Source organism: Nicotiana sylvestris, chromosome 7 (genome assembly GCF_000393655.2).
Source record: "Nicotiana sylvestris chromosome 7, ASM39365v2, whole genome shotgun sequence".
NCBI classification, from domain to species: Eukaryota; Viridiplantae; Streptophyta; class Magnoliopsida; order Solanales; family Solanaceae; genus Nicotiana; species Nicotiana sylvestris.
Window position 1 is genome coordinate 144062629 of NC_091063.1, and position 22861 is coordinate 144085489.

A 22861-nucleotide genomic window follows, 5' to 3' on the forward strand; every position below is an offset into this window, starting at 1 on the left:
CGAGCTCTTCAATTGTTGTTTTGATGCTTTCATTTTCTTCAGGTTCCTGAATTGTATCAGGCCTCGAGTCCAAATCTGTCTTTTCTTGTTCAGCTGAAGTTTGATCTTTTACACCTTCAACTGCTTCCTGTAATTGCTATTTTTCTTTATTTACAGTGCTCGTTCCTGTTACAGCGTTGATACTTCTAGCTATCTGCTGATCCCCACGAATTTGGCAAATTCCCCATGGTGATGGAAATTTAATAACTTGATGTAGAGTTGATGAGACAACATCCATATTATGTATCCATGGTCACCCCATGATCATATTGTAGGCCATTTCCATATTAACTACCTGAAATTTAGTTTCTTTAACAACACCTGTAGCAAAAGTTGTTAGAATTACCTCTCCTTTTGTTATCACACTTGAATTGTCGAAGCCTGACAAGGTGTGCGCCTTGGGTATCACTTTGTCTTCAGCTTGCATTTCACGTAATACCCTTAGTAGTATAATATTTACGGAACTCCCTGGATCAATCAAAATTCGTCTTACATTAGTATCATGTACAAGTAAAGATATTACCAGCGCGTCATTATGTGGAGTTATCGCTCCTTCGGTATCTGCATCATCGAACGAAATACTTTAATTTTCTAAAACCTGCCGCACCCGTTTCCCGTGTGTAATTGTTACCTTAGAAACCTTGTTGGAGGCTGTGTAGGTTATGCCGTGAATATTTTCTCCCCCACTTATCACATTCACTGTTCTCTTGGGTGAAAGAGGCTTTGGTGGCTCTTGCCTATTTTTCATATAGGCTTGTTTTCCTTTTTCACTAAATAACTCAGTGAGGTGCCCTTGCTTCAATAGATGATCCACTTCACTCTGCAAGAATCTACATTCTAAAGTTTTGTGCCCGTGATCATTGTGGAATTCGCACCAATGATCTGGATTGCGTCTATTTGGATTTGATCGCATCTCTTTTGGACACCGTACCTTATCTCCCATGCTTCTCAAAACAGCCACGAGCTCGGAGGTAGAGACATTAAAATTATATCCGCCGAATCGTGCCTTTACACTTCTGTCATCATCTCATGACTCTTGTCTGTTCCGATCATTCCTGAATTTCGAAGAAGAACCGGAGTCCCTGTTCCTCGATTTTTGATCATATTGCTGGCTATCTTGTTTTGACCGTGGGTCTTTTCCTGCAGGTCCCATATATGGATCGTACCTGTTTTTACCTGATCTTTTTTCGGTTTCTGATCTTCTGGAACCACCCCTTTCTTCATGATGAAATTTAGGTACGGTATCTTCTTCAATTCGCAGCTTCGTACTATACAGGTTGTAAACATCATTCCATGTGGTTGCAGGAAATTCTCTAAGGCTTTCTTTGAGTCGTCCCGTGGCTTCAGAACTTTTGTCATTTAAATTACTCGCAAAGGCTATTGCAGCCCAGTTGTCAGGCACACGGGGTAGAGTCATTCTTTCACGCTGGAATCTATCAACAAAATCTCTAAGCAACTCCGAATCCCCTTGTTTGATTTTGAAAATATCTTCCATTCTTTTCTCAACCTTTTATGCTCCCGAATGTGCTTTAATAAAAGAATCTGCAAGCTCAGCAAAAGAATTTATAGAATTTTCAGATAAAAGAGAATACCAGGTTAATGCACCCTTGGTGAGTGTTTCTCCAAATTTCTTGACCAGTACTGATTCAATTTCTTGTTTGGTCAAGTCGTTGCCTTTCACGCCTGTTGTAAATGCAGTCACGTGGTCACGTGGGTCTGTAGTACCATCATATTTCGGGATGTCAGGCATTTTGAACTTTTTCGGAATTGGAAGGGGAGATGCACTTGGCTTCCAAGGTTGTTGTGAGTATTTGTCCATGTCTACTCCTTTTATTACAGGCGGAACTCCAGGAATTTGCTCAATACGCTCATTTTGTTCCTTAATCTGTTTCTGCAAGGTTAGTACTAAATTTTGCAAATAGGAATTATTTGAATTACCTGGTCCCCCTTCATGTGGTTCACTGGTGGTTCCTCCATTTCCAGAATTAACAAGACCAGAACGGGGATTGTCCAATATATTATTATTAGGAGTTGGTGTGGGTGGTGCAGCAGGCAATCGACTAACTAGAGCCTGAAGAGCTTTGCCGACCTGTGCATCAATTAGCTTTTGTAAAGCTTCATTTGTATCTCCTTCAAAGTGTTCAGATTGTTCTTGTTGATCAGCACAGGATTCAGTAACGGGAGTGCCTTCACGAGATTGACGTGGTGAATTTGGAGGGGAGGGAACCACGTCACCTTGATTTTGATGGATTTGATTTTCATGGTTTCCCAATGTGTTATTACTGTTATTGTCGGTGTTATTGTTTGACATGGTGATAACAATGGACAAGATATAGCTTAAAAGAAAAGATTATCAGATTCCCGGTAACAGAACCAATTTGTTTAACCAAAAATCTGAGTCTTTGGTCAAAGCTAAAAAGAAATTCGGGTTACTGATAATCAGGAGACGAAAATAAAATGTTTTTGAGAATGATGGTAAAACAGTAAATAGTTTTGTATTGCAGTAAGATCTCAATAGTATTTTCGTGTCTCTACAGATGTTGAGTTTTTCTCCTTTTATAGTTGATTCTAGGAGAAGATGTAATGCCTTTGTCTTAATGAGGCAATTATGAGCAATAAATGACATTAAAAGAAACGTTACACAATCATTTCTATTTAATTCAAATATTCTAACGTATTTGATATTTAATGCTGTATTTAGACTCTTTTACGTCATCAGATTCGTATCTTCAACTTCTTCCGATCTTCAGTCTTTAAATGACTCGAATAGGTACGAGACTCGTACCTATTTTAGTAACGGTCCACACCTATGTTGCTTTCCTTTCCCCGTATCTGTTGTCACTCGTGCCTCTTAACTGATCATCATGTTTTGACCATTTGACCAATCCTCGTGTCATGCCACGTCACCTTCAATGTAAATTCAGTTTTTTTCCCAATACACAATTACTATCAAGATACTGTACATAACTGCCTAAGTAATCAGTAAAATGCTATTCAGATTTAGTTCAACCAAACCAAGATGTCCTTTATTCTGGATTTGGTAAAAAAAAGGTGATCTCTACAGCTCCTTACCTAAAGCACCTCATCAGCTGCACTTGTTATCAGGAAGAAACAAAACTATATATACCATTCAAGCCTCCACTCTTTCCTAACATCTACACAAAATGACCAAACTTTCCCAGCTCACCTCTAAAACACTCAAGCCACCTTGTGCATTTTGCTTCTAGCCCTCACATTTGGCTCTGCTCAGTCAGCAAGAATCCTTGATGAATTGAGCTCATTGTCCGACGAGCCTGTTGTGGCTTTAGGGATGGCCCCGGTTGCCACATTGCCAAGTGGCCAATTACCAGCTACTGTCACCACTCCTGATTCTAACGTGCCGCCAGTTGCTGATCCTTCAGCAGACTTATCAACTGAGCCTGAACCAGATTCACCCCGTTATCGCCCCTGCTGCCTCAGTAGCTCCTCCTGATGACTTAACAAACAACGGGGCAGCCCCCATCATCAATGCACCAGCCGCTGACATTCTTGGTGGAATAACCAACCTTTTGTAACAGCCGAGCAGCTTCCTGCTGGCCAATCCCTTCAGCAGCTCATGTTTGGTTCCATTACTGTTGTTGACAATGAGATAACCGAGGGACATGAGCTGGGATCAGCTGTTCTTGGCAAGGCACAAGGATTTTACTTGACAAGCTCTTCGGATGGCACTAGCCATACTTTAGCCTTGACAGCACTTTTTCATGGAGAACATGATCATGAAGTGGAAGACACAATTAGTTTCTTTGTAATTCACAGGACAGCCACACCAATTTCTCACATCACCATCATTGGAGGGACCGGCAAGTATGAGAATGCTAAAGGATATGCCACCATTGAGCTCTTCCTCATGTGGATCAACATACAACTGATGGTGTAGAAACAATTACTCACTTCACTGTCTACCTCACTCCTTAGCTTTCCTTCTATATAAGGTGTTGAGTTCTCTGTATTTTTGAATCTTTATACTACATATCTTGAAGCATGTATTAAATGGTTAATTGTGTCATTGAGATTATGATTTGTGTTAGAGTTCCTTTACTTAGAAAAAGAGGTGTATCCTATTTAAGATTTTCATTTTGCTAGCACAATGCCATTCAGTGATAACTGTTCTTCTGGCTCTCTGCCTTCAATATTCCTTCTTGGCCTAGTCACATTGATAAATGCTAATGATGAAAACTGAATTCCATTACTTTTCAGACTAAACTATAAAGAATAGAAATGCATCCGAGGATAAGATATAATCTTTCACCAAATGTGAAAATTTACTTCCGAAAAGAAAAGAACAAAAATTGAATATTAACATTCAACAATCAATTTTGTTCATAAGTCCTTTAGTGTTGCTTTTATAGATAAATACAAGAAACTTAAGACAATAAATATCAAAGAAATGCAAATCTATACAGTTTCAGTTTTTGCTCCTTTTTGCTTCCAACTTTGTAGCTTCTTTAAGAGCTTCTTGGGCATCATTCTCAATCCCAAGGATAAAGAGGCCAGCAGCTTGGAGGTAAAAGGCAGTTGGCCACTCAGCGAAAACCACCTGAGCTTGCATTGCATCCCCTAGAGCCTCTTGTGGCATGTCGCTCATCAGATAACACAAGCAACGCCTCGCAAATACTGTTGGTGATACCATGGTCCCTCCATCAATGAACTATAATAAACAGAATAGCGTATAAACCCTCCTTGTCTTGTTCAAATAGACGGATACTTAAGTGACATATTTCATATGAGCTTTTACAGAACATAAAGAGGAACTAAGTGAAGTCTTCCTATAATTTTTTTTTTATGACTGATAAAAGCAGCCATTTTTTAGATATTAAGATAATGAACATATTTTTAAATGGTCAAACCTGTGTATAGCAGTCAATGGCAGTAATGAAATCCTTGGCTCGAAAAGCAGCATCACCATGCTTCTTAGAATTCAAGGTTTCCTGCATCTGATTTGTCCACATTTGGAATGAAAGCTGGAATGGAATCACAAATAACAAAATCAAGATCAAGTTGTACTAATAAAAATGAGACATGATCTTTATAGTGGGGCTATTGAGATATGGAGATGAAAACACATACATGGAAAATCAAAATAGAACATTGGGTATCTTATATTGGCTTACTATAGTCTTTTTGTTTTACAATCAACAGACAAAAGATCTAAACTTTACTATCATATCTGAAAGGATAACACATGCGATTAATAATGACACTCAGGTAGGTCCCACTGCTATTTGATGGAAATGAAAATAGATTAAGTAAATTTAACAAAAAAAACATAGTGGGCTCTTGCATGGTAATAATCAGAGGAAGAAGGATGATACTATAGTTGGATCATTATACTAGTAAATGATCCAACTTTATCTGAAGTTCTATATCTAGAGTCACCTTTTAAAAGTGGTTGCTTATCAAGATTACCATGTCAAAAAGTTTTTTAAGGAAATAGAAACTTATCTTTCACCCAAGGTGCTAAAGAAAAGAGGTAGCAGGTTAATTATACTAGGTTGTGCGCTTAATACCTTAGGCAGAAGCCATAATGTATTTGACATTGAGAAACAAAGATTATCGATACTGCTATATGAATAGTGAAATTTTGTAGATAAAAGAAAAACCTCATTGGCAATTCCTTCATCATCCTTGTATCCAGTCTTCTCCAATATTTCATGAAGGGCAGTAAGATCTTTTCTCAAACATGCTTCACCCATTGGGGTCAACAATAGCGGTTGAGGTGGGGTTGCAGTTCCATGTGGAATGCCCAGCAAAACATGTGATGGCACCTGGATTACATCAATAATAAACATGGGCTCCAAACACTACTCAAAACAAAATACAGCAGAAATCTAGGTGGTTCATCTGAGGAATATATTGCAATTAATATGCATCTTACCCATAAGTCAAATAATTCCACCAAGGTTTCCGTTTCCATTGCTAATTAAATAGAAAAAACTAGATGGTGAAAGACAAAGGAGATATGTCCACATTATAGTAAGAGAATCAACCTTGATAAAGTGTGATCCTAGACAATCAAATACAAAATGCAAAAAGGAAGGAGATATTTCTATTTCATCTGTAAGGCATTAAATCCATTTTCGATCTCATAAATGAAGATAGATAGCAGTTTTTAAAATGATCTTTAAGCAAGTCGAGGGACACATAATTCTATCAGTTGGTCATACCTCTGTTTCTTTCTGAAGAGACATAAGAGAAGTAACAAGAGATTTTGCGTTAGGCCTCTCACGTGCTTCATACTGTAAACAACGTGTGGCTAGCCGAACAAGCTCTGTTCCATCATCATTAGAAAAATGACCCTCCAAACAAGAATCCATAAGCATCAAAAAATTCTTCCCACGAATTAAATCAAGTGCCTATAAGAAGGTAAAAGAAACATTTTCAAGTTTAGGAACTCAAATAATAGAGTTAACAAACAACGTTTCATTTATAGAGGATTTCAGAATCTTTTGCAACTTACGTGGCTCGGAGGAATATGCTTTCCGCTCAAAAGATCTAGCAACATTGTTCCAAAGCTGTAAACTACACTTTCAGGGGTCACTCTTCCTGCCAAGCATAAACTTGTTTCAAAATACTACTAAAAGATCTGCTAGACTGAACTAATTTAAGCAGATATTTCTTGAGGCTAAAGCTTTACGGTGAAAAACAAAAAGCCATCTTAAGTCCCCATTGCAGAACAGCAACCTGGATTGAGAAAAAAATAGCTTAGAGAAATCATATTTGACCTGTTTTCAAGTACTCGGGGGGAGTGAAAGCCAAGTTTGTACTGTAACTCTTTCCATCCCTACTGTTCTTCATCAGGCCAAAGCAAGAGAGTCTAGGATTACCATCCTGTAAAAATGCTACCTAATGTTAAGAGCACTACACCTACAGCAAGCATTTAAGCATAACGAAAGCTGCGGTAGAATCAATCGTTACCAGATCAAATAAGATTCTGTAAGCATTAAGATCGTGATATAGTGCCCGACCCTTGCTACTGCAGTATTCCAAAGCTTGTGATAGGTAAAAAGCAACCCTCAACCTCATCGCCCATTTCATAGGTTGATTCTCCCCTATTCCATTACAAAGGAATTAAATATCAGCATCAACCACACACTCATAGATTCATTCAATTAAAGCTGTAAAAGACAGATGCAATTGGCCATACAACCACAAAAACACAAAATAACAGTCAATCTAGTAATCAGAATAAATCCCATCAGTTACAACATAATGATCCTACAATCCAATTTCTGAAACACAAACTTCTATACATTATTACTTACAGTGAAACAAATGCTTTGCAAGAGTTTCATTAGGCATGAACTCAGCCACCAGCAATTTTTCTTCTCCTTCACAACAACATCCAATTAGATTTGCCAATCTCTCACTTCTCAGATTCCCCACTGCCTTTGCCTCATCCTTTACAACAACACAAACATTGTCCAAAATACAATTAAAATCAATAGCTACACACAAAAAAAAAGGTTACAAAATTGGGAAAATGGAGCAACACGATGTAATTAACAATACTAACCAAGAATTGGCGAGAATCAGGCCAAGCAGACCTATTGAATCTTTTAACAGCAACCCAACGACCATTTTCAAGCAAGCCTTTATAAACTACATTTGGAGCTTTTTCACCATGTTCTGATACTATGTTTTCTGGAGAAAATCCATTTGTAGCAATCTTTAGCTCATCAAGACTGAACTCAGTAAAACTTGGCAATGCATTTTTCTCATTCTTCCCTCCATTCTCTGCGACAACAACAACAAAGTAAAATCTCACAAAAAACTGCACAAAAAGCACAAAAATCAGAGAAATTTGCCAAGAAAATAAATACCCAAATCAGAAGAATCAAGAAGGGATGGTTTGAGATGAGAATGCCACCAGCAAAAAGAGAATTTTGAGCAACGAGCACCCATTTTACAAGGAAAATGAAGAAAAAGGAGGAACCTTTATGGCTACTTTTTTCAAGAAAACGAAACAGAGAATGGCAATTTATAGGGATCCCAAAAAAAGGATAATTTTTTAAAGCTTTTTCAGTTCTCTTTAGTGAACAAGCATTTCAACTAAAAGACAGAACAGAAGTAAGCAAATGGGGAGGAAAAAAAAGGAGGAAGTTTTATAGCTATTTTTTTCTAAGGGAACAAACAGTGACCCAATTTTTGTGGGAATCCAAGGAAAGGATCTTTTTCTGAAGCTTTTTGCAGAATTTGCAGTGCCCTTTTGGTGATTCTGTTTGTGTTGTAAGGTCTTTTTAAGAGCATGCAGAAATGAAGAAGAGAGGACTAGAGGAGAGTATGTTTTACTCCCTCTGTCCCTTGAATAGTGTTTTTTTGGTTTGTCTCAATAAAATGTCTTATTTTTTATGTAAAAATAATTTTAACTTTAACTTATTATTTTATCCTTAGTGATGTAGTCAAATAAATATTTATAACTTGGAAAAACGCGATACATCAGACATATATATTGGATTTACTATTCGTAGTTATACTTTTAGCAAATTTACCATCTGTGGCTACATTTGAATTTTATAGTAAATCCATCAAACAAGAGATCAATTATTTTGAACTGAAATAAGAAAGCAACAAGTTCTCGTAGCTCAATTGGTTAGAGTGCGCTTAGTATGCGTGAGGTCTTAAGTTTGATTAATAATGAATACAATTAACACAGGCTATATTTGTTGCACGTATGAATACAGGTGATACAAACTTGTAAGGGGTATTATCAATTTTAGCCCGCGGCAGAAACTATTTACATCTGTTAGCCGAAAAAGTGTATAAAATTTATATAATTTTTGTATATAACACATAAAATGTGTGTGTGTATATAAAAATTTTATACATTTTTCGACTATTATTTTTACAGCGACTATAAATTGTCATTTTTCCAACTTGTAATAATTGAACAATAGCTATAAATGATAACTAGACAAATTATAGCTGGTGAGCTCTAAACTATAATAGTTTATGAAAAATTCTTTTTTATATTTAATTAAAAACCGCCACATAAATTGAGGACAGAGGTAGTAATAGAATATAGAAAGTATTAAAGGAAGTATGGGGTGTATGAATGAATGATAGAGAGAAGTGTGTTGTTGCTGCTAAAGAGAATGGCCTTTTTTCATCATAAATCTCTTTCTCTCTGCTTTTTTGCTGAGTTTCAACTTGCTCATCATTTCCTCTTTTGTGCTTCCCCACTGTCTGGTTTCCTCTCACTAATCCTTACCCCACTCCTTATGGGCCCCACCTTCTGGCCCTAATGGGACCCCACAACTTCTCTTTTGCAGAATTCAAAATTCTCTATGGGTTAGAAAAGATCTAAATGTAGTACTCCATTTATAGCAGTAGGAAATTCAGATATTATAAGAAACTTATCACTTAAAAATACATTTTTTTCTTCTATTCTATGAACAATTATTTTGTCAAAGAAATAAAGAATTAAGAAAACTAATTAAATACAATCAGCAACTTATCAAATACCATAGTAAATTTGGTGAAAAAACAAGTGCAAGAATGAGGTTCTAAAAAGACAATCTAGTTGTCAAAAGATTACAATTCAAGACGAAATGAATGAATTCCAGCTATTCTAGTCATTTCTTATTTCTGTTGAGCATTGACTATATAAAAAGAAAACAAATTGAGGAAAAGACAATCTAAAGTGGAAATTGACCTAAATCAATCCTTAGGACTGTGCATAATTTGGTAAATACCGAATTACCGTATCAAAACCGAAAATTTTAATATTTGGTATGCGGTATTTTGATATTTGATATGGTATTTGTTTTAAATTTTAAAAAAATTAGTATTATGTACGGTATTTGGTATTTTAAAATAAAATACCGAAATATCGATACCGTACCGAAATATATATTATATTACAGAAAACATATATTATCAATTATAACATAAATATAAAAAATCTAAAATGTTATTTTCTTTTATTCTCTAAGTTCATCAATTAACTCTAAACAAGTAACAAGACATTTCTAATGATTAAATATTCTTTACAATTTTCTATATTTGGGGCGATATTTGCTAGTTTTGGACAAAATTTTTGTCAACAAACATTTTCAGTTTTTTATTTTGAGTACTTTAATTAAGAATATTAGAGTATATATGGCCTTATGCACTAGTTAGTATTCAAACCGAATAAACCGAAACCGAAAGGAGAAAAATTGAACCATACGGAATTTAATTAGATACGGTATTGGTATAGAATTTTAAGAAACCGAATACCGAAAATACCGAACCGAAATGTCTAAATATCGTACCATACCGACCGATGAACTTACTTCTATTGCAACCGTAAATTTAGGGAAATTTAGCTTATATCTCTTTTTATTTTTGCGAACAATAATTATAACTTTTTATTCCAAAAAAAAAGAGAGAGAATTTTAATTAAATTTCCAGTTCTCCACTTTCCCTTTCATTGATATGGTACTAGAATGGACCATTACGCGGCAAAATTAGGATAAGGAGTGTTGTAGAGATGAAAGTCATTTTCAAATGTCAAAGTCAAAAAAAGATTTTGGTTTAGGTGAAGTTTCATTAATTAAGAACATAAGTATTGTTAATAAGTTTTGAGACCCTATCAAGTCATTTTCACTTTATTCTGTTTAGACCTTGGACTTACTTGTTCTACTTTTACTGGATAATTTTTTATCATTAATTAACATATTATGGAGTGGCATCATTATTATATTGCAATCTATGATTTCTATTACTAGAAACTTGCAAAATAAGAAATAATTAAATAGATGCATGTGATAATTGCTTAAAATGGATATGGAATAACTTGTTTATCATGAAAGCTTTAGATTAAATGAGTTCACCTAATATTTCTTATCTTTAATAAATTTTGAACACTAAAAGTATTTCCTTTCTCTTATTTCAAATAGATGAGATAATTGTTTAAAATAATTAAATTCCCTCCATTTTCACATCTGATAATTTTTTTTTCAAGAAAAAGGAAAACTGTTCAAACGTGCCTGAAGAAATATTTGTTGGCTCTTTTCTTTGCCAAACTAAAATAGGAAATGGAAAATCTTTGACATTTTCTCTACCTTTCCTTCCTTCTCCTCGTTTCCAAATAAAGAATAATTTTCACCTTTTCTATTGTAATTTTGGAAAGACAATGGTATAAAGGTATTGCGAAAAGCCAAAAATATCATAGTTTACTTGCTTTTGAAAGACTGGTACATTTTGCAGTTTGAATAGTGTTACGACTATTACTCTAATAAATCTATACATATATTCTCGTACGAGTAGTATATATGCCATATGAAATTAGTAGTAATTATGAGAGATCCTTATTGGTGTTCGAGTTTTCACTATTTGCATGATTGGGTGCCCATATCTTATTTCAGTTTTTCTTTTCTCCTTCTAAGCTAATTTCAGTCTCCTCGGATTTTTTCTTGTTTAGAGCCTGTTTGCCCAAATTTCTGGGAGACCAAAAGTACTTTTTTCTCGTAAAATTTGGCCAGCAGCAGAAGTAATTTTTCTACTTTTGGGAAGAATAGAAAATTCTAGCTTCTTCCAAGAAATAGAAATAAAAGCAGCAAATTAATTTATTCAAGACAAAACTATCATCATCATAAATTTATATTGTTCAAATTATCCCTTACTGATTTAAGTTTTTTCTTTTCATTTTTATTTCTAATTTTTACCATTCTTTTAAGAATTAAAGATATCATATACATGAATTATATTGTAACTGTCCAAATTCTTTATTGACTTTCTTGTTTTTGATTGTTTGTTTGTGTGATGTCTTGTAACTTTTCAAATTATCTTCTTCTTTTTTCACGTTAAATCAAATTATCTACATCCTTTTTTAGATTATCAATTTTCTTTCTATAAATAATCATTTATAATTTCTTCTGTTATATTATTAGTTCCTGAATCTTTAAAACAGTTATCAAATCTAATTTGTGAAAATTACCTACAAATAGTAATAAATTTATAATAGCATCGCATAATCTATCTATATTATTATTAAAAGAAGAAAAAAAATATTCATATTAAGCCGAGTGCCAGCCTCACAATTGGCCATTTGGCAATTTAATACAAAGTTAGTTAGGTTACGTAATAATTAGTTTCTTAAATAATTTAAATTTTAAAAACTAAATTATACATTATGTGTTGTTAATAATTAGTTACTCTTTTTGTATTTGAATTAAACCATATTTAACTTCTTCTTTTTTACAATTTTTTTTTAAAAATATATTTAAAATTATATTTCTATTTTACACTTAATGCCATCTTTCAAGTTTGACACTCAGAATCATCTAGTTACAACTACCATGACTCTAGATAATTTTATCCAACAATACCGGTAAGGAATTCAACTATTATGCTAATAAAGACATTACTACAGAGATTGAGGAGGGGGATGGGCCTTATGGTATTCTTTTAGAAATGTAAGGCAAGTCTTCTACCACAGATCTAATTTGTGAAAATTACCTACAAATAGTAATTAGCATCGCATAATCTATCTATATTATTATTAAAAGAAGAAAAAAAATATCCATATTAAGCCGAGTTCAGGTTGAGCAGGACGAAGACGGAATACCTTGAGTGCAAATTTGGGGCAGAGCCGACGGAAGCAGGAGTGGAAGTGAGGCTTGATTCTCAAGTCATCCCTAAGGGGGTAGTTTCAAGTACCTGGGGTCGTTTATTCAGGGGACCGGAGAGATCGACGAGGATGTCACACACCGTATAGGGGTGGGGTGGATGAAATGGAGGTTAGCGACGGGAGTCCTGTATGACAAAAAAGTGCCACCGTTAGGTGCCATGGTGCATGTTATTTGCTGATGACATAGTCCTAATCGACGAGACACGACGCGGCGTCAGCGAGAGGTTAGAGGTTTGGGACATGCCCTTGAGTCCAAAGGTTTCAGGTTGAGCAGGACGAAGACGGAATACCTTGAGTGCAAATTTGGGGCAGAGCCGACGGAAGCGGGAGTGGAAGTGAGGCTTGATTCTCAAGTCATCCCTAAGGGGGGTAGTTTCAAGTACCTGAGGTCATTTATTCAGGGGACCGGGGAGATCGACGAGGATGTCACACACCGTATAGGGGTGGGGTGGATGAAATGGAGGTTAGCGACGGGAGTCCTGTGTGACAAGAAAGTGTCACCGTTACTGAAAGGTAAATTTTATAGGGCAGTGGTTAGGCTTGCTATGTTGTATGGGACCGAGTGTTGGCCGGTGAAGATCTCACACATCTAGAGGATGAAAGTTGCAGATATGAGGATGTTGAGGTGGATGTGTGGGCATACAAGGAAGGATAAGATTAGAAATGAAGATATTCGAGAGAAGGTGGGTGTGGCCCCCACGAAGGACAAGATGCGGGAAGCAAGACTCAGATGGTTCGGGCACATTCAGAGGAGGAACACTGATGCACCGGTGAGAAGGTGTGAGCGACTGGCTGTGGTGGGTACGAGGAGAGGTAGAGGGAGACCTAAGAAGTATTGGGGAGAAGTGATCAGGCAGGATATGGCGCGACTTAGGATTACTGAGGACATGACCCTAAACAGGGAATTATGGAGATCGAGCATTAAGGTTGTAGGTTAAGGGAAATTGTGATTTCTTTTTTACAGCGCACTAGAGTGAGACTAGCCAGTTAGGAATTAGTCTTAGGATGCTATTGATCAGCTACTGATTATGGGCTTTATCTGCTGTTTATTAGTATACCTTACATCTTTCTCGTATTTTCTATATCTCTTATATTGCTGTTATTTTGTTATTTTATGGTATTTATGTTATGTTATGGATCTTATGGTATTGTATGTTATTTTATTATGAGTTTATTGATAGTACTAATATAGTGTCTCTTGTTGCCTTCTTGAGCCGATGGTCTCCTGGAAACAGCCTCTCTGCCCCTCGGGGCAGAGGTAAGGTTTGCGTACATATTACCCTCCCCAGACCCCACTTGTGGGATTACACTGGGTTGTTGTTGTTGTTGTTGTTGTTGTTGTTGTTGTAAGGCAAGTCTTCTACCAATATGGAGGCGTTGTGCGATAGACGCAGAAACAAATTATTGAGAAATGTTATCATATGCAAGTGACTTTATTTATTATTTCATAGTGGGCTATCAATATATAGTAATTTGTGGAATAGACTTCTAAATCATACTGAATAATGTATTTTGATTATTCAAATCATCATGTAACATTAAGTAATTATACAATATAGTATTATATGCTTTGGTATAACTATATATGTAAATTGATTTAAATCTTTAATCTTTATGTTTCATATTTTAATTAAATAAAAAGAAAATAATAAAAGTATCTTACAAGTTTATTTTTCTCTTTAAAATAATTAAAAGACCTTTGTACTATCATTTTTGATAATTTGACACTCAAAAGCACTTTTTAGAAAGATTGGCCAAACACAATTTGTTTGTCAAATGTTACAAAAAATATTTTTTAAATGAATTAGTCAAACACAAACGGTTTTTTTTTTCAAAAGTACTTTTGAAAAGAAAATACTTTTCAAAATAAACAGATTTTGGCAGCTTGACGAAACGGGCTCTTAGACTCAAATATTTATATTTTGGTATAGCTAAACTGTATTTATAAAAATAAAAAAGTAGAAGAAGAACTCAATTGAATGATAATGATTATGCGATCACTGAATTCAAACTCGTAATCAGTAATTTTGAGAAAAACTCCAATTACTTGTCTTATGATTAGTTAGCTTATTTTTCAGGACATAATATATTTGCAGCTTATCAAGAATATGATCCTTACAGAAGGGTCGAAAATAGTTGAACATATTTCCTTTTCACACTTGTGGTATCAATACTATTCTAGTACTTTTTTATACTTAGATTTCTAGTATTATCGTTTTTTTGCTTTGATTATCTTATTAACATGATGTTGTTACTGCTTCTTTTTACCTGGCTTATTCATTACTGTATTTCTTTTTAACAATATTGTGATTATGCTTTTTCTGAGCCGAGTGTCATCGGAAATGCCTCTTTATTTTTATAAGGTAAATGTAAGGTTTGCGTATACATTATTCTTCTAAGACCCTACTTGTGAAATTATACTAGATTTATTGTTGTTATCATCGTTGTTGTTATTATTGCTCGGGCACCAATAAATTTAGCCGCACCAAGAAATTACATTGAGATTCAAACTCGAGTAGTAGGTAAAACTGTTAGAATTTCACTAGCTTATACGTTTGATGGTATGCAGTTTTATCTTCGTCATTTAATAAAAGTATAATAAAGATTTTCCCAATCATATGATAACAAATGAAAAATGTCCATAATTTGGTATAGCCAATTATTGCTTATCTAGTTCTAAATCTAGATGAGACAAGTCATAAAGTATGTGATATTTACTAAGTTACATTCTTGAATTTGAGTTATATGTTAAAAAAAAAATAACACTATAAATGAATTTTAACCTATGATACTATATTAATTATTATTTTTATTATATTATCAATTAATATTTATTAAATTAATTGCTTATAATTATCTAATAGGTAACCTGATCATCAATATGGAGAAGTAAACTTCCACATTCCTTCTGTAGGTATATTTAAATGAAATTTTGGAGTAGGGGTCACTGGTCAATGCTGACGAGTTTTCACTTCCATTTTATAAAATGTTTTATGTAAAGAAGGAAAAATGGAAGTTCATAACCAAAATGTGGTTCTTTTGGACTTAAAGAAACGAAATGTGTAAGAAAAAAAAAGATGGTGACCATTTTATATATAACGCCGGGCATTATACTTTAACGGTTGTTTGCCCAGTTAAGTATAGCGCCCCTTTAAAAGGCGCTATATATATAAAGCCCTCCCTTACCATGCTATACATATTATGTTGGCCCACCAATAATATTTCTGGGCTTAACTGACATAACAATAATTCAAATGGGTATAGCACTCTTATTTAAGGCTCTATACCTCAAAAAATTCAACCCCAGGATTGGTTTTTGCCTTATTTAAAGACGTTAAAGATTTTGTAAAAATCCATTCAAAAATATTCTCAAGTCTTGTAAAATATTTCTTCGTTAAGTTGTTTTGCATTTTGTCATAATGTCTGAAGAGCGAAGAATTAGGGTTTCATCATATTGGGGAGGTGAGGTTGTGGTGGCGAATAACACAGTAAGTTATAGTTTATCTCCACAGTGTCATGTTAAGTTTTCATTTACAATGGAGTACGATATATTGGTTCGTTATTATGTATAAAAATGAGTGTGATCAACAAACGTTCGGTGAATATTAAAGTAACCGGAAGATGTCTGTATTCTGTGATTCCGCAAAGGGTTGCTTCTTATGCCGAGTTTAACATCGAAGGCGAAGAAACTCTGAGAGATCTTTTGAGGACTCCGGAAGAATACCGAGAATTTATTGTGATAAAATTGTTGGAAATGTACGTCAAGGCTGAAGACGTTTGCAATAATGAGGTTGCGCAAAGTAGGGATATCCTTCAATCATCGGGTGGTTATTTTGGAGCAGTTTTAACCGAACAGGTTTCGCCTGCAAGAGTTTGGCCTGATCTAAACTTATCTCCACGGGCGAATGAGGAGCGAGGAAATAATTTCTCCCTTAATTTATATAATCCACAAGCCAAGTGGTAAACTTCAATTTTTCTTTATGTTACGATATATATTTTTGTGCATTTAATTTGTCTTAACACTCATATATTCCATAGAGGGTACCGACCAGATATGAACTTTACAAGTTATGAACCAACGATCAGTTGGAATAAGCCTAGTTTTGGTGTGCTGGATCATGGTGATCTATTTGGGAGTCATCGTCAACAGGATAATGTACATCATGGGATATCAACACATTATGATTTGTAAATAAATATATAAAGTTATATGAACCATAACTCAGTCGGTTCCCACTATCCACATCTCGTACCGGACGATCATCAACAATCGTCGATGCCTCTGGAGGGTCAGGAAAATACTCATCCCAGTCATATTAGGTAATGGCCATTCCCGCGATCAACAATAGAGCTGACGGGGCCACCTGCGAAGTCCCTAGAGTAAGCCACAGGCTAAATGAGGGCATATCCTCAACATGTGCCTCAACGCCTCCTTGCTCGGGACCATCTCCTCGTCGAACCACACGACCCCATGGGATACCCCTACCTCTCTAGGCACGCCTGCTACGTCAACCACGTTCAGGATGCACTGCTGGCCCACGATGGTACTACTCTGGCGCCACATAATCAGCCTCGTATCCTAAGCGTTCATCATCTCGGGCTCGCTGCAATATCTGGGCAGCCAAATCTGTAACCTGCTGGCCATACTCGTGCAAAGTGGTCGCTCCCTCGTTGGTATGTTGTTGTATCTACAGTCCCAACTGGTAGAACAGATGTAGTCCAATAGCCTGCACAACATGTAAAATATTAATTACGGAACGCTATGTTAACGTTATAACTAAGTATACTTAATAACATACCAGCGCCTCATGCCTCCAGGTTTATGGAACGAACCGACCGCCAGAGCGATGAACGGGATTCCCGACAAAAAGTCGGGTAATGCTGTGGTACCAGCCCATATACTTATGCTCACCATCCATATTCTCGGGTGGAGGGGGTGGCGGAATCAGGTCATGCCGCTGGTCCCAAATCTCGATCTGCAACTCTAGCCATGGCTCATACGTCTGGTCAACCCTCGAACGATCATCTCGCTGGTTATATGTCTTAATCTAAGCGGGCGATGGAGGTACAAGCTGCAATTGATCAAACTAGCGAAGGACTCGCTCGATGGCATGATGCTCGACAATATCGAGATACATCATCGGGAGGGAAGAGCTCTACATAAGTCGGCCAGTCGAGTAATAATCGGGCAAATCGGCTATTAGCTTGTTGCTCCATGGCCTCTAAATAAACTACTATTACGTAAACACAGGATCCGTGAGTATAGGCAACACATATAAATCCAGGCCAAGTAAACTTATGTATACAATTATCTGCGTGGCCTCAAACAAATCCAACAAATTCCTGCAATATGGGAGATTATGTCGAGCCTCATACTCACGTCTGTATCCTTGCCTATCAACCCACCTCCTAGCTAAAGGGAGAAACGGTGGAGGTGGTGCACCCTAAGCTATAGGTAATAAAAGTGGCTTCAACTGGAGGAACTGCTCCCAGGCCCAAACCTAATACACAATTTGGACGTAAAATTTAAAGTATATTTTTATGATGTATGCTATAATGAAAAGAGTATTTGACTATGTTTTTCACTTGCAGCAGACGCAAAAATCCTGCAACGTCTTGCTGGGTGCCTATGCTTGCCCGGTACATCTGCATGTACAAGTAACCAAGAACATCAACACTCCAGTTGTAATCATATAAATCATCTAGCCGCTCAAGATGATGAATAAATCTCAAGCTGACTAGGTTTTTCGAAGTGTTCGAGAATAATACCCCTCCAAAAATAAGCAACAACAACAACCTCGTGTATCGGTTAATATGAAGATCTGGTGTATCATCTGTAATGTCAGCATACATCACCTCCAGATCAGCCGGATAGGCGTCAACTGTAGACGACTAGCCCCAACCAATGCACCCTCATCCGCTGGCTGGAAACTAGTGAACTGCTGCAACATCTCCAGGTACTGATCTCCTATATACTCTCTCATGGCATGTGGCAAAGCAACGAGATGTCCATCAACCGGCAGCCCATACAGAACCTTCATGTCCTGAAGTATGATAGTGGCTTAGCCAATAGACAAATGGAATGTGTGCATCTCCGGTCGCCACCGCTCTATCAAACGACCAATCCAGCTGCAACCAACCGATTTTCCTGAAGCCGTCTGACTATACGGGGATGGAGATGGCGGGCATTAAGAAAGTCCCACATATCATCTACTATTTTAGCACGGAACGTCTGGGTCAATAACTGCCCCTCTCATATGTATGAAGACTTATGCTCAGCCTGTAGCAACAGTAGCTCTAGCGAGACAGGTCTAGGATGCAAAGACGAAACCTCCATGACGACTACTGTAAATTGAACAATATTAATTAATGTATTTTTCGTTTTCATTGTTTAAATATGTTGCAATACCTTTAATATTTAATTTTATTCGATATTTTTACTATATTGTTAATTAGGTTGATACATTTTCAATATTATAATTTTATATTTTATATGTTACTTTAATATGTTAGTTTTATTATTTTATATGTTAGTGTTATTATTTTATATGTTAGTGTTATTATTTTATATGTTTGTTTGTTACTCACTTATTTTTTACTATAATAAAATTAAATAATTAATTTTCATAACTATACAGGATTTCATTATCAAATATTCATATAGCAATACTTAGTTTGACAAATATTGTTGTTTTCTCATGTTACTTACGTTTGTTGACTAGAGTTGGAGATAGTTTGTGTTTGAACTATCAGTTTTTTGACGTATTTTTGGGTATAAGAGATACTTAAATGATTAATTTCTATAACTACAAGGATACTACGCAAAAGGGCACTATATTTTACTGCGCTAAAAGGGCACTACATTGCGAATACAAGCACTACATTAGGCCACAAGATACCACTACAGGGAGCTAAAGTAACAATTATCTATTTTACAAGTCTTTTAGCAAATAAATAATCTAAATCGGATTAAAACAACAAATAAATTTAATCATGAAAATACATATACTACAGTAAAAAGTAACTAATTAACATTTTTTAGCAACTAATAACAATTTCTCTATTTTACTAATTCTTTTAGCACACTAATACTATAATCTCGATAAAAAATAACAAATTAGTTAAATCACAAAATAATTACAAAATAACATATAGCGCATTAAAAACAACTAATATGCAATTTTTATACTTGTTTTAACAAAAACTAAGTCGGAATACCTCGATTTAAAGTTTTTTGAATGTTGAAGATTTGGTGATTTGAGCCGAAACGAGCAACCCACTCCGAGATAACGCCTTAGCTAGGACGTGGGACCGAGAATCTATGTTTTTATGAGACCGGTGGGCTCCACTGGAGCTTTTTTCATGAACAATGGTACGGGTGGGGGGAGGGGTTGGGGACCACTGGTTTTGTTTTGGGGGGTTGGGGGTGGGGTGGGGAGATCGTTTGTTGTTATGTGGGGAAAGGGAAAGGGACGACCTTTTATATAAGTATACCGCCCTTTATTAAGACGATATACTATACTATAGCGTCTTAATAAAGAGCGCTATACATTCCCGTTCAAATATAGGTTCACGTATAGCGCCTTTTAAAAAGACACTATACTTAACTAGCCAAATGGCCGTTAAGGTATAGCGCCCTTTAAAAGGGCGTTATATATCAAATGGTCACCAAATTTTTTTTCTACATATTTCGATTCTTTGTGTCCAAAAGAATCACATATTAGTTTCGAGCTCGGAAAAATGGGGTCAAATAATGGGGAAATTGACTCATTCAAGAACATATATAGATGAGAATGGAGCTGAATAATTCCAAATTAGTAAACTAGAATTTGAGATTTTACAATACTGAATCTTGGACTGCTTCAAATACCAGATTCTCTCAGTCTTCCCTGACGTAAACCTTCTCAACCGTTTAAGATAAATATTTTGGCTTATTTTTTTCTCTTTTCTTCTTTTGTAGCCTCTCATTCTTTTCTTTTTTTCTTTTACAAAAATTAGACATACAGAAACTATGCAAAATGTATATAATTCTATAAGTTTCAAGTTTGCTCACTTAATACGTTAGCCAAAGTTCATTTAGTTTAATTGTCCATAAGGGGATATTTTGGACATATAAAGTACTTTGCAGCAGAGGCGGACCTAGGACTTGAACGTCGTGGATGCACTTTTGCATTCAACCAAAATTTGCTTTATACATAAGGTGACACTATAAATATATCATTATTTTTTTAAATATATATATATATATATATAGGTATAGGTAGAATTTTTGCCGAAGATGGCCCCTTTCTTTACAATATAGGTCTGTCTCTACTCTGTAGTATAATTATCCAGGTGAGGAGATCTTGGACCTTGACATTTTGACAACTCTACACTACTTGTTCTTCTTTTTTTCTGCTAATTTGTTTGAATACATCAAATAAAAAAATTCTGAAAACCGAATGCATTAAAGAAAAAAAAAGGTTAATCCCTCTAAATTTGGAGAAAAAAACCTGCCCAAATCAATGATGGTTATCACCACTCTTTCCACATTGCAAAGTAATAAGTAGGCCAATTTGTGTGTGCTTCTAATAATTTGTACCATACAAAGGTGTCAAAGAGGACCCCAAAAATAAGCATGCAAAAGATAAAGAAAAGTGGTCGTTATACTCACATACACTAATGATGATAATGCAAATTATTTACTCATATCAGACACTAACATGTCTACAGACTCGGATTTTTGAGGATCTCTTTCTTTTTTGGCTGACTTTTACAGCTTAAATTGCGCCAACATGGGCTTTTTCTTCTCTTTTTATTTTATTTTATTTTAAATATTGGTGGTCCAGATCTTATGCTATATGACTTGTTTAATAGGAGTAAATATTTTAATGAACAAAAGAATGGGACCGAATTGGCTGTCAAGAAAGACTATATACTAATTGACAGAAATATGACTTTTACTATAATCAAGCAAAACTAAGCTGTGAACAGGCTATTGCATATCGTGAAAGATGATTACCAAACAAGACAGAGAATAAATATAGCGCAAAATCATTTAAATTCCTCTAATTGATGTGATGTGCAGTCTCAAAAGAGTTATTCATTCTAATGACTTTATCATAGTGATATCTAGGAGTGTCAAACGGGCGGGTCAGATCGGATATAGTTCAGGTAAAAAACGGTTAATGAAAAACCAATAAATTATCCGACCCGACCCATATTTAATACGGATTAAAAAAACGGGTTAATCGGCGGATAATATGGGTAACCATATTATCCATGACTTCTTGCATATGATCACTTTTGGGAGAATTCTTACTCTCCCTAACTTGAGGAACCCCTAATTTGAGGCTTTACAAATGTAAAAGTTACACCATTGATTATTCATTTTCTGAATGGATAATATGGTTTTTATTCATATTTGACCCGTTTTTAAAAAGTTTATTATATAATTCATTTTTTAATGGATAATATGGGTTGTTAACTATTTTTTTTAAACTGTTTTGCTATGATGTCTGATCAATTTGTGCGTACAGATATAAAGAAATCATCTAATGTCCTTTTTTGTTTTTTTAAAAAAAATTAACTTTGGTATTTTACTATTTTAATCAATTTTATTGACCCTTAGATCAAACCCTTGAATGTGCGTGTCCTTTTGAACTGAATTCCCTAAGATTCTAGTTTTTTTAAAGTTTCGATAATCCGATTTTCCGCGAAGTACTAAGAATATGGAAAAAATTCAAACGTACTGTCATTAAATTCGCATATTGTGGCAGGAACCTTGTTCCTCTTGGCCATCTATAGCAGAAAATTGGGTTCAATGCGAAAATTGATATGGATTAAATTATACTAAAATTTTTTTGGAAAAAATATATATTTGTGAACAACATATATATCTCATAAAAAAATGAGTAGTTCAGATAAAGTTGAACTTTTCATGAATCTCACCATTTGGGTACTTAGGATCCTATGGATCAAGACATGGTCTCTCTGGATCCCGTTGAATTTCATTCAGAGGAGGATCCTTATAGAGATCATATTAATTTGACGCAAAGGGAGGAAAAAGAGGTTATTTGAAAATCCGATTCGTTCTTTCAAGAAATGTTTCATATCTTTTTTTACCAAAAATTAGACTTTCACATGTAATGTTCAAACCCTATGGTATGTGTGAGATGCCTTCATATAATT

At 35.3% G+C, this 22861-nt stretch overlaps 1 protein-coding gene across 1 annotated transcript; it reads right to left on the bottom strand.

The window, feature by feature from the left end:
• Positions 1–4309: 4309 nt before the first annotated feature.
• LOC104220337 (serine/threonine-protein kinase BSK5-like) lies at positions 4310–8381 on the bottom strand. The gene is made up of 10 exons (XM_009771181.2): positions 7899–8381; positions 7592–7812; positions 7341–7476; positions 6994–7127; positions 6801–6906; positions 6536–6621; positions 6243–6431; positions 5679–5843; positions 4926–5039; positions 4310–4726 (listed from the first exon to the last, which is right to left on the bottom strand). The coding sequence occupies exons 1-10, from the start codon at positions 7978–7980 to the stop codon at positions 4484–4486; spliced, it is 1476 nt and encodes a 491-aa protein (XP_009769483.1). The 5' UTR covers positions 7981–8381; the 3' UTR covers positions 4310–4483.
• Between the last annotated feature and the right edge of the window lie 14480 nt (positions 8382–22861).

What these genes read in the sequence shown, in the direction of transcription:
- LOC104220337 (XM_009771181.2), bottom strand. Translation starts at nt 7,980, where the DNA reads ATGGGTGCTCGTTGCTCAAAATTCTCTTTTTGCTGGTGGCATTCTCAT. An exon ending in TGCAAAGCATTTGTTTCACT is followed by an intron (nt 7,128 to 7,340) that starts GTAAGTAATAAT and finishes GTAATGGAATAG; the next exon opens with GGGAGAATCAACCTATGAAA. An exon ending in CTCTTCAGAAAGAAACAGAG is followed by an intron (nt 5,844 to 6,242) that starts GTATGACCAACT and finishes GATGTAATCCAG; the next exon opens with GTGCCATCACATGTTTTGCT.